The 12,304-nt window shown below is 36.8% G+C and overlaps 1 protein-coding gene across 5 annotated transcripts in view; it reads right to left on the reverse strand.

Moving 5' to 3' along the window:
• The window catches only part of OSBPL6 (oxysterol binding protein like 6), a 191,131-nt gene that overhangs the window by 39,403 nt on the left and 139,424 nt on the right, over window positions 1-12,304 (reverse strand). For all 5 annotated transcript variants that reach the window (XM_067549166.1, XM_067549167.1, XM_067549164.1 and 2 more), the window contains one exon: window positions 10,046-10,176. In XM_067549166.1, the coding sequence (XP_067405267.1) occupies window positions 10,046-10,176 (131 nt within the window). The remainder of the gene's footprint in view (window positions 1-10,045; window positions 10,177-12,304) is intronic.

Consider the following 12,304-nt stretch of genomic DNA (forward strand, 5'->3'; position numbering starts at 1 on the left):
TTTGTGTCAAACTCAACAAACAGTTTCAGTCAAGAAAAAGAAATAGAAAAAGTCAAAAAGTTGCATTTCTATATCTTCAAAATGACACATTTTAATTTGTTGTTTCAAAATTTGCCTAAATTTAATTTTTTTAAAATGGTTTAAAAAACCAGAAATGAAACAAAACATTTTGTGTCAAACAAAACATTTCAGTTGACTCAAACTGATTTTATGTTCAATTTTTGTTTTTGTTTGGGTCTACCTGAAACTAATCTATTTTTTTTTATTCAGCCAGCAAACTGAAAAAAATCAATTATTTGCATAGCTCTATTTATAATGTATGCTGGATGGCCAAAATACAGTCCATGCACTGAATAAAGTGTTCATCTGCATTTCCCCCTCCATACGGTATCAGTTGTTCCACAGTATCACAGTGACTATAGATTGATTTGCTCCTGACTGTTCCCTCTGGACGTCTTCATCTCCTCTCACCTTTGGTACAAACTCCCTTGTCCATAGCCTTCCCAATCCCCAGCTCTCTACATACTAGTGTGTGTAGATTGCTGCCACTGATATTCTCACATATGCCTGAAGTGCAACCACACCCATGAACATCTCCACTAGCGTGTCATTTATTTCAGGATCCAGTTCAAATCTGCCTTCATTATTGTAAGTCCTCAAATTCCTTGCCTCTTACTGCTCTTCTCCCACTTCCCTCACTGCTCTAGTACTAACCTCTTCCCTTACTCACTCCAGTGTTGTTGCACAAGCCTTATCCTCCTCAGCTCCTGCATCTCACATCTAATCTCAGATGAAAAATCATGGTGTATCTTTTCTCCACTGTCAGCGCTGCTTATTTTCTCTCTCCCCAGGCCATAACATTTATTTAGAAGAAAACTCCAGTTCTTCCTTCCTCCGCCAAAACTGAACACTACTCAGATCTGCAACAAAGTCAAATAAAATTCATTATTTTGACTTAGCATTATCATTAACAAAAGAGAGAACATTTTCAACCTCTGCTATGGCTCTCACTGACCTTATTGCATGATGGCTGCAATTTTCTTACTAACAGTTAAGGCGTAAGAGAAATTAGGACAGGACAGAACTCATTCTGCATTGCAGTCAATGGGAAAAGCTCTGGATTTAGCACCATTTTTAAGTACATTTCATTTTATTAAAAATAGCACATGTATTTTAACTTGTTTCTTTTTCCTATTGCCAAATATCTCTACCTGAAATTCCTGGAAGCTAAGTCTATGACTATGCCATTGTCCCTGAGAAATGGTGCATCTCTCACCTCTGTCCCTATTCCCTCATTCTTTTGGTTTGTATGGTTCTCAGAGTTCTTCCTGGGACACTCCCTCACACATAACCCGCCCTCATCTAGTGGGATCTAGCCAAGACCCCCATTCTCATTTAGCAATATGGGAAGAGCAAGGTGGAGAGGACCGCCCAGTTGAGAACCCATGTTTATTCCACCATGCCGCCCGACCTTGTCTCTAGACTCCAACTATCTTCTGAGAAGTCATTTGATGAGTGTCCTGGCAAGGGGAACAGAGATTAGATATGCACCAATTCACAGTTTGGGAGGTGCAGGTTACTTATCTATAACTGAAACACCTGCACGTTGTCTGACAAAACTATAATTACTTGCATTACTAGGTTTATATTCTATAAAAGTGTACCTAAAAATCAACATTCAATGTCCAGTACTTTCCCCATTAATTTAAAAGCAGTCCAAGCTCATTCCTGTCCTTTCTCTTAAGTCTTGCTTTCTACCAAACAATTGGAAGCCTTCAGACAAAAAAAATTCAGAGCCATCCACAGCCATAGGAAAGTTGAAACTTCAATGTTGATTTCTTAAATAATATTTGTCATTTTCACTTTTACTACAGTATTTAAAACTGCCCATACAATCCTTGATAGGGAAAACCAAGAGTTTTCCTTTAACTCTATAACTGTATTATTTTATCTGCTTCAAATGATAATTCTTGCAGGTTTGTAAATGTGATGAATGGGCTGCATATAAATTTGAGTAACAGTACGCAACACTGTTGCAGTCAGTGCTAGGGAGTATATGCCCATTGTTTGGAGCTGAGAGGACAATGCATACTGAAGTTAACACTGATGGATACTAATTTTTAATTGCTGATTTTGCTTATTTGTAGTGACAATTTTGGATCCAGACATGAGAGAACATCTGCTGGAGGTAGGGAAGAGATGGGAATATGAAAGAAACATGTTACAGAAAATGCTGAATATCTACAGATATAGTTCTCTGGAAACTGACTGTTTTAGAAATCTATATAAATATCCTCCATGTTGAAATTTGGTATTTAAAAATGCATTGAAGAAATGAGCATTGTCCAGGCTTCACTGCAGTGAAGAACAATTATCTAGGGTGGTCTGTTTCTGCCTGTCTATCTTAGCGTTTTGTACAGCTGCTCATTACCATAGAATCTGAGCACTTTCCACATTGATTAGATCTTGAATAGCAAAATCACTAGTGGACTTCAAGGAGTCTCTGACTTATTCTCTCTTTTCAGGTTATAGAAAGCTCTGCTTGGGCTAGTGGCTTTATGTATGGGTTTTTTGGAGCAGGCAGGTGGGGCCATGAACAAATGGGGAGCAGGAGTAGTTGTGAATGTCATTCTGGCTATGGTGGAGGAGGTAGTAATGTTGGGAAGGAGTCAATTGAAGAATACTCAGGGAAACTCTTTCTATTTTACTTACAACATGCACATTATAGTAATATGTTACTATCTTGAACAAAAATGAATCAAAAATCAAAAACAGCAACAAAATTTTCACATATACAGCTCTGCATTCAGAACCTCCTGCCACACTGCTTCTAAAATGCTACTCTCAAAAAACAGAAACGGCCACATCTGCCTCAGGATTAATAATCCCATACTCACATACTGTGAAGTCGTATTTTAAAAACTTAAGTGAGGGGTCATTCAATGTCAGTCTTCTTGGCAAACTATCTAATGAGAACCAATCTCAGGTTGGAGTGAATTTATTTAGAATTCTTCGGTTGAACAATAAACTAGGATCCTCATACTATATATGAAAAGAATCTCTGCCTTCATGACAAATAGTTTTGTCAACATGGCAACGAATCTGTAAATAAGTATCACAAACAAGTACCTGTTAATGATATGATAGCATTTTCTGACATTAGGGAGAACCGCATGGTGACTTGCCTGCCAGGTGCAAAGGTTGAGGATCTCTTGAGACATCTAGGCAGACTTATGTGTAGTGCTGGGGAGGAGCTAGTGGTCGTGGTACATGTAAGTACCAATGACATAGGGAAGGATAAGAGAGAGGTCCTGGAGGCCAAATTCAGGCTGTTGGTAAGAGATTGAAGTCCAGGCCCTCTATGGTAGCATTCGCTGAAATGCTTCCAGTTCCACGCACAGGATCAGTTAGACGGGAAGAAGTGCAGGGTCTCAATGCGTGGATGAGACGATGGTGTAGGGAGGAGGGGCTCAGATTTATTAGGAACTGTGGAACCTTTTGGGAACCTATACAGGAAGGACAGGCTCCACCTAAACCAAAATGGAACCGGATTCCTGGCACGTAAAATAAAAAAGGTTGTAGAGCAGTTTTTAAACTAAGAGCTGGAAGAAAGACGACAGGTGCAGAGGAACACGTGGTTCAGAGAGAACGTCCATTAGAGGAGGATCTATTAATGGAGATTGTCTATATTCTAATAAGAAGGAGAGGATGGAAGAGGATAAAATATGGATAGGATCTGATGAGAAATAGTCAAATGAAAAAGAGTCCCATTCAATTACATCACATAATGGCAGACAGCTGAAAAGTGACAATTTTTAAGTGCTTATATACAATGCTAGAAGTGAAACGTAAACTTGGTGGAATGAGGATAATAAATGGTACACAGTAATACCAGGAAAATATATTGGAAGGACAAAATAGGTCAAACTGGTGGGGGAGTGGCACTGTATGTGAAAAAAAGCATAGAGTCAAATGAAATAAAAATCTTAAATGAACCAAACTGTGCCACAGAATCTCTAGGGATAGTAATTCCATGCTTGAATAATAAGAATATAGCAGTAGGGATATGCTACCACCTGACCAAGATGGTTATAGTGACTGTGAAATGCTCAGGGAGATTAAGGCTATACAAATAAAAAATTCATTAATAATGGGAGATTTTAACTATACCCATATTGATTGGTTACATGTCACCTTAGGATGGGATGCAGAGATAAATTTTCTTGACATCTTAAATGACTGCTTCTTGGAGCAGCTAGTCCTAGAACCCACAAGCGGAGAGGCAATTCTTGATTTAGTCCTAATTGGAGCACAGGATCTGGTCCAAAAGAGGAATATAGCTGAACCACTTGGTGATAGTGATGAAAACATAATAAAATTTAACATCCCGGGGGGGGAAGAAGGGTAGGGAGGGACACACACCAAAGCAGCCCACCATGGTAGAAAGGGAAACTACACAAAAATGAGGAAGTTAGTTAAACAGAAATTAAAAGGTGCAGTGCCAAAAGCGAAATCCCTGCAAGCTGCATGGAAACTTTTTAAAGACACTATAATAGAGGCTTAATTTAAATGTACACCCCAAATTAAAAAACATAGTAAGAGGACCAAAAAAGTGCCACCGTGGCTAAACAAGCAGAAGAAGTTAGAGACAAAAAGGCCTCCTTTAAAAAGTGGAAGTTAAATCCTATTGAGGAAAACAGAAAGGAGCATAAGCTCTGGCAAGTGAAATGTAAAAATATAATTAGGAAGGTCAAAAAAGAATTCAAAGAACAACTAGCCAAAAACAGCACACACAAAAATTATGTACATCAGAAGCAGGAAACCTGCTAAACAACCAGTGGGGCAAGTGGATGATTGAGATGCTAAAGGAGCCCTCAAGGAAGATAAGGTTATTGCAGAGAAACTAAATTAATTCTTTGCATTCATTTTCATGGCTGAGGATGAGAGGGAGATTCCCAAACCTGAATCATTCTTTTGATTCAGTGAATAGAGTGTACTTAGATTTTCAGAAAGCCTTTGACAAGGTCCCTCACCAAAGACTCTTAAGCAAAGCAAGCGGTCATGGGATAAGAGGGAAGGTCCTCTCCATGATCAGTAACTGCTTAAAAGATAGGCAACAAAGGGTAGGAATAAATGGTCAGTTTTCAGAATGGAGAAAAGTAAATAGTGGTGTCCCCGGGGGTCTGTACTGGCACCAGTACTGTTTAATATATTCATAAACGATGTGGGAAGGGGGTAAACAGTGAGGTGGCAAAATCTGCAAATGGTACAAAACTACTTAAGATGGTTAAGTCCAAAGCAGACTGTGAAGAGTTACAAAGGGATCTCACAAAATTAGGTGACTGGGCAACAAAATGGCAGATGAAATTCAATGCTGATAAATGCAAAGTAATGCACATTGAAAAATATAATACCAACTATACATATAAAATGATGGGGTCTAAGTTAGCTGTTCCCATTTAAGAAAGATCTTGGAATCATTGTGGACAGTTCTCTGAAAACACCCACTCAATGTGCAGCAGCAGTCAAAAAAGCTAACAGAATGTTGGGAATCATTAGGAAAGGGATAGATAAAAAGAAAATATCATATTGCCTCTTTATAAATCCATGGTACGACCACATTTTGAATACTGTATGCAGATCTGGTCACCCCATCTCAAAAAAGATATATTTGAATTTGAAAAGGTACAGAAAAAGGCAATTAAAATTATTAGGGGTATGGAAAAGCTTCTATATGAGTAGAGATTAATAAGACTGGGACTTTTCAGCTTGGAAAAAAGTCGACTCTGGGGGGGATATAATAGAGGTCTATAAAATCATGACTGGTGGAGAGAAAGTAAAAAAGGAAGTATTATTTATTCCTTCTCATAATACACAAACTAAGTGTCGCCAAATGAAATTAATAGGCAGCAGGTTTAAAACGAACAAAAGGAAGTATTTCTTCGCACAATGCACAGTCAACCTGTGGAACTCCTTGCCAGAGAATGTTGTGAAGGCCAAGATTACAACGGGGTTCAAAAACAAATTAGATAGGTTCATGGAGGACAGGTCCATCAATGGCTATTGTCTAGGATAAGCAGGGATTGCTGTTTGCCAGAGGCTGGGAATGGATCACTTGATTACCTGTTCTATTCATTCCCTCTGACGCACCTGGCATTGGCCACTGTCAGAAGACCGGATACTGGGCTAGACCCAGTATGGCCGTTCTTAGGTTCTTAGTATTTGCATGTTCTGACCCAGTGTCAGAACTGTTGATTTCAATAACAATATTATTAGTTTAATATTTTTATCATTTTTATGATTGTATGTTTGGCATTTTTAAATTAAGTATAGGTTTACTTGTAATCCCTGAAGAGCCTCACCTAATTTATCTTTTTCCTTAAATTATGTAAACCTGGACTTTTGGTATTTTGCTTAAAAATTTTAATAGGCAAAGAATAAACATTTAAAAATTAGACATTCTGGATTTGCAGTGTTTGCTTTTCAGATTCTCTCCTGTTTACACAGAGCTAGCTCAAGCTAGAGTCTACATGAGTATATGCTGAATACAGTCTGACAAAACTGAACCATTTGGAATCGTTACTCTGTATCGAGTCAGTAATATGGGGGTTTATAATTTATTTGGTAAATGTGCATTTACTGCATATAGTACAATTCCTCTTTGGTGCCATTCTATTCTACTGAGTCTAGCAGAATATGCATTTTATTACTTTTTTAAAAACTATTTTTCTTTTCCTGCACACTACATCTGATAAAAGGTTGGAGACTTCAGTAGGAGAAGTGCTAAATTTGACTTCAGATGCACAAACATACAGCTAGACAAATCAAAATGGCTTATTGTAGATGATATATTTGGGAGTGGTTTTTTGTTTGTTTAAGCTAGACACATCGGTAACCATCCCCACCCCAGACACATGAAGTCTCTCAGAAAATTAAAATAATGGGATCTGTGAATGGAGGATTCCCTTTCTCTTCCACCCCCACCTGGAGATGGCCTCCCTGAGTGAGGGGGATAGTTCTCTCTGTTCATTACCCAAGAATATCATACCTCCTTTCCTATACCACTCTCCCTATGCCATCCTCCATAGGATAGGATCCCTGGGCAGGGTTATCTTTCTCACCCATTCCCCACCCAGAGATGGGGGTCTCCTTTAGTGGTCACCTCAAAAGTGTGTGTGAAGAATAGTCACAGGAATCTGGAGGGGGTTATATGTCTAAGTAGGAAAGCTCTAGAGAATAGCAGTAATTTGTGTTATCAGTAATTTTCCATCCTTAACTGTTTCCTAACCATAGGATACACACAGGGAGTTCTTCACTCCTTTTCCCTATAATTATGCCCCCTTTTTATCTCTCAACCTGGTATCTGCACAGCACACGCCCAAACTCCATCACACATTCTATACCCCCTCCTTTTCATCCCTCCCATGCTGAAGGGAAAGACAGGAGAAACATATACAGACACCGGATGTGAGAGGGTATGCCTCTGAGTCAGCAGTACTGAAATGAACATGTGTATGCAAACACATCTATTCAGATCAAACTGATATATTTGAATGCAAGCATTCATGTCACGACACTGTGTGCATTCAAAGCTTCATGAATAAACTAATAACAAAGGAAATCAAATGACTAAAATCCATGGTATTCATTAAACTTTTTTCGTTTGTAAGATTCAACCAATTCTAGCACCATTAGCCAAAGTGCATACCGCACATAAGTACAGAAATATACATGCACAACAGCAATGAACTCAAGAAGACTAAAGCACATGATATACTGCCTCCTCTTTCCTCAACACGAATCACCAGCTGCCTCAGAGCTGATCTGTACATATCCAGGGACTCATTACTAAGACTAGAACTGGGCATGGAAAAATATCTGCTCTCTTGAGCTTTAAATTAGTTTTATTTATGCATAAATATACATGTGATGTGAATAATAAAAAGTGTAAGTGTGGGACAGAAACTATGAGTATCAAATTCTTATTCTTCTGCTTCGTTTAAAATTTATCTGGATTTAGTGTTTGTGACAGCTGCTAGAGTGACAGTCCTTTATTTATCAATAAAACAGATACTGCACAGGCAGTGGCAATTTGAGTTTCCCTATCACATAAACCTGACAACATGCCTCAACTGTGAATTAGCAATATCATGACTAGGAGTGGAATTTAGCTCAATTTCCTATCCACTGAGAACCATCAACCAAGATTTCCCAGTGTCATAATGACTTTTGTTAAGAGGACACCCTGATTCTAGGAACTAGAATGAGAGACCATCAACCCATTTCACATCGAACCGCTAGCTATAAGTCACTACTGATCTGGGTTGGATTTGTATCAGTGACCCAGGGGAGAAACATTCCTTATTAGAGATGAGCAAAATAATTGGTTTTTCAGGTCAGTAGCCTAAACAAAAAAACCTGAAACATATTTGGTTAGATTACAACCGAAACTGAATTTTTTTCATTTTTCCCCCTCACCAAAACAAAGATAGATAAAGTTTCAAAACAAAATGTTGATTCAAAACAACATTTTGAAACAAAACGGTTTGTTTAGAAAATGTCAGCACGAACCATTTTGATTTAAAAAAAAATTCTCCTATTCACCAAATCTTACCTGAATTTACAAATGTTTGATAATACTGAAATGGCATTTTTCAACAAATTTACTATTTGGTCAAATATCTTTTAACCAGTTTATACATTCTGTCCCAATTTCTTTACTTATCTCAACATGCATTACAAGGTTATGTATCACTATCTATGTAACACTGCAAATCTTACAGTAGAAAGATAATAGTTTAGGAAACTATATGTAAATTTGGGTAAATTACACTATGCATTTAAACTTGCATGTTCTTTGCTATTTCTTATATGCTTAGTGTTCCTTACTAATCCATGTTTCTTCAGAATGAAAGTAATAGAAGGAAAATTCCTTAGAAGAATACCCTAAGCTCTCATTACCCTTGAAAAACTAGACACCTCTTCTTGACCATGAATTCCAGAAGTGGGATTATTTTGCAACCTGAGGAGGTAAATCAGGCTGAACTGACTTAACGTATACTTTCTTATTCCTGAAGTGGGCAGCATTATCTCCCATAAATGTAAACCAATTTGTTTGTCTTAGCGATTGGCTGAACAAGAAGTAGGGCTGAGTGGACTTGTAGGCTCTAAAGTTTTACATTGTTTTATTTTTGAGTACAGGGGATTTTTTTTTTAACATAATTCTACATTTGTAAATTCAACTTTCATGATAAAGAAATTGCACTACAGTACTTGTATAAGGTGAACTTAAATACTATTTCTCGTTTTTTTTTTACAGTGCAAATATTTGTAATAAAAAATAAATATAAGTGAGCACTGTATACTTTGTATTGTGTTGTAATTGAAATTAATATTTTTGAAAATGTAGAAAACATCTAAATAAATGGTATTCTATTATTGTTTAACAGCATGATTGATCGTGATTCACTTTTTTTAAATTGCATGATTGTGATTAATTCTTTTAATCGCTTGAGAGCCCTAATGTAAATTGGTCACTTTGTTGCCCATGATCATTTTTACAATTGGAGTAATGGATGTATGGAACATATCTGTGAATGTTCACTCATCATTTTTAAATTAATGTAGGAAAACTGAATAAAAAATAACCTTAAATGTGCTGTAAGTGGTTTTAAGAAATATAACTAAGCTTTTCATATAAAATATTTCATCCCTTAGCTCCATCTCAGACACCAAACACAGTGAACACACACAAAGAAATAAGAGACACAATCCTTCACATCTACATTTCTTAGGGTTTTGTTTTGTTTTTATTCATTCATTGCTCCTGCTCTCCAACATATTTGCAACAAAAAGCCAAGGGAAGGGAAGCAGGTTTGCATTTATCACTGTCACATTTTATTATGTATTTTTAATGAGAAAATATTTGGCTGCAAAATTTGGCATTTTCCCTGTCATCTCTGGAAGTGGCAAACACAGTACAGATAACAGGCATTTGGTAAGTCATAGTATTCCACATGTGCTTGAAATCAAAACAAGGACATACCTGAGAAAGTGATTGTCTGAGACATGCTATTTGTGCATTGTTGCCTGTAACATCCTGTTCTGAAACCATCTGCTTAAGCTTCTCCTTCTCAATAGCTATGCTGTTAAAGGCAGACTTCAAAAGAGAATGCACTGCAGGAAAGAAAAAACAAATATTTCCTAAGACAAAGTACTACACCTTGCTTGCAATCTGTCCTATTTCAGTAATAAAGGCTGTGAGTGACACACACATTTCAAATTTACAAAAACAAGAAACTAAGACCCACATATTCAAGAGTCTGTGCCCAAGTTGATTGCATACATGCATCAGTTGAGACTGGCATGCACACACAATGTGAGTGTGCACATATACTTGTCTTACATGCACATATTGGTGGTTGTGCCTATGCAAGTTGGGTATGTGTAAAAGTGTGCATGTTCGTTTGAAAATTTGGGCTTAAAGCTATTTTTCCCCTCTTTATAAAGCAAATTAGTCTGTTCATTAATTTTTCTCTTCAAACAGTTTAGTATGTATGTCATTTCTGCATTTCTATTCTGTAATGATTTAATACTGCATTAATAAAGAGGATTACTTTGATCTTGAAACAGAACCTTTGATGGTCTAACACTGTGGAGGGAAGCAGTGGGTGGTATGTTTTTCCCACTTTATGTATCAGCCAACATTATAGTACACAGAGTCCATACAATGTAAGTTGTGTAAGGCTGTGTAGCTCATGTGTCACTGCTGCATAAACATCACAGCATGGTGTTACAGTGTGATTATTTCAAATCCAATTATTTAAAGTGTTGCTTCAAAACAAATACACAAAAAGAACCCATCCACCAGGAAAAATAACACCTCTGATCATTGCTAAATGATTTCTCCATGCAGTCCTTGCAATCAGAAACATGTTCTTCAAAAAAACCTTTAAAATAAAACAATTTCTTTTTCACTAATTATATCCAACACTTGAAGCAATCAGCCCATGTTGTTCCATTTCTGAGCACTTTTCTGAATTACAATTTCAACAAAGGAACTCACAGGATAAAGGAAAACAAAACTTGGACCTTTCCCATACATAAAACTTATGCGGCTATGTTTTTCTTTTAAATGATATTTCATTTTTAAAGTTATGAAACATTAAGGAAAAAACTTTTTCAAGAAAATTCTGCCTCTCATTCCTTACCTTTACCCAATTTTTATTGGATTTTTGCATTATTGCCCCCTATATTTGCAGTATAGAATCAAGAAATACAAAGTGACTACTGAAACCTTACTAATTAGACATGAATCAGTGAAATGATCACTGCTTCCTACTCATATTCTTGAAGACAGACTGTATAAAAAGCAACGCTAACTGCTCCTCTGTGAGCTTAAAAAGCTCCCGTTCCTTCCTTTTGTGAAAGTGTTTTCCTTCATTAAACACATGCACCTCTCTGTATTTCTGCAAGTACAACATAATTCTCTCTCTAAAATTAATTTTATAGATTTCTAAATGTTTATTCTCTTTCAGATAGACAGCTCTTGATCTTAAATCTTAGAAATTTGGAATGAACAATGCTATGACAGGATTGAAAAATGTGACCCAAAATGTGGGTCTTACATATGGAAGACCTATTCTCTGCCTCATAAATGGAGGCAACTCCACTGAATTCAATATCCTCATGTCAGCAATAAATTTAATCTGGTATTTCTAAATACTCATATCATTACATAATCAAATTAAATCCAAGTAATTGCATATCAAAATAGAATCACCTAAAAATGCATGTTATTCTCAGTTCAAAATGTACATTTTATATAAAGTGCATCGGTTGTGGTCTCTCGACTGAAAGTACAAAGTTAAATTGCTTGGGGCTATATTTTGTGTGTGAAATGAGTTCAACATATTTCAAGTCTCAATTCTCCCTACTTTCTCCCTCCACTCCCCCCACCAATGTGTTTCAAACATGCTTTTCTTTTAGGGGAATAATTCACACACCCCTTTGCTTATTGTAGGTTCCATAAACTTGCCAACACAATAAACCAGCCATTCCCAGATTTAATGATTTATGTGGTAAAATGTTTTCAGTTAAATTGGGGCCCAACCCAACTCCTGTTGAAGACAATCGGAGTCTTTGCTTTGACTTCAATGGATGCTGGATCAACCTTTTAATTTAATTGTCTATGTGACCCTAAGAATCCAACTGGCAACAGGGATAAGAATATCCTCCTGATCCTGGTACGTAAATTCTTCTTCACCAAAGAATATCATAAAATCATAGAAATTTTGGACTGTAA

The sequence above is a fragment of the Emydura macquarii genome, unplaced genomic scaffold (assembly GCF_026122565.2).
Source record: "Emydura macquarii macquarii isolate MOO-44397 ecotype Brisbane River unplaced genomic scaffold, CSIRO-AGI_Emac_v2 contig_1253, whole genome shotgun sequence".
NCBI classification, from domain to species: domain Eukaryota; kingdom Metazoa; phylum Chordata; order Testudines; family Chelidae; genus Emydura; species Emydura macquarii.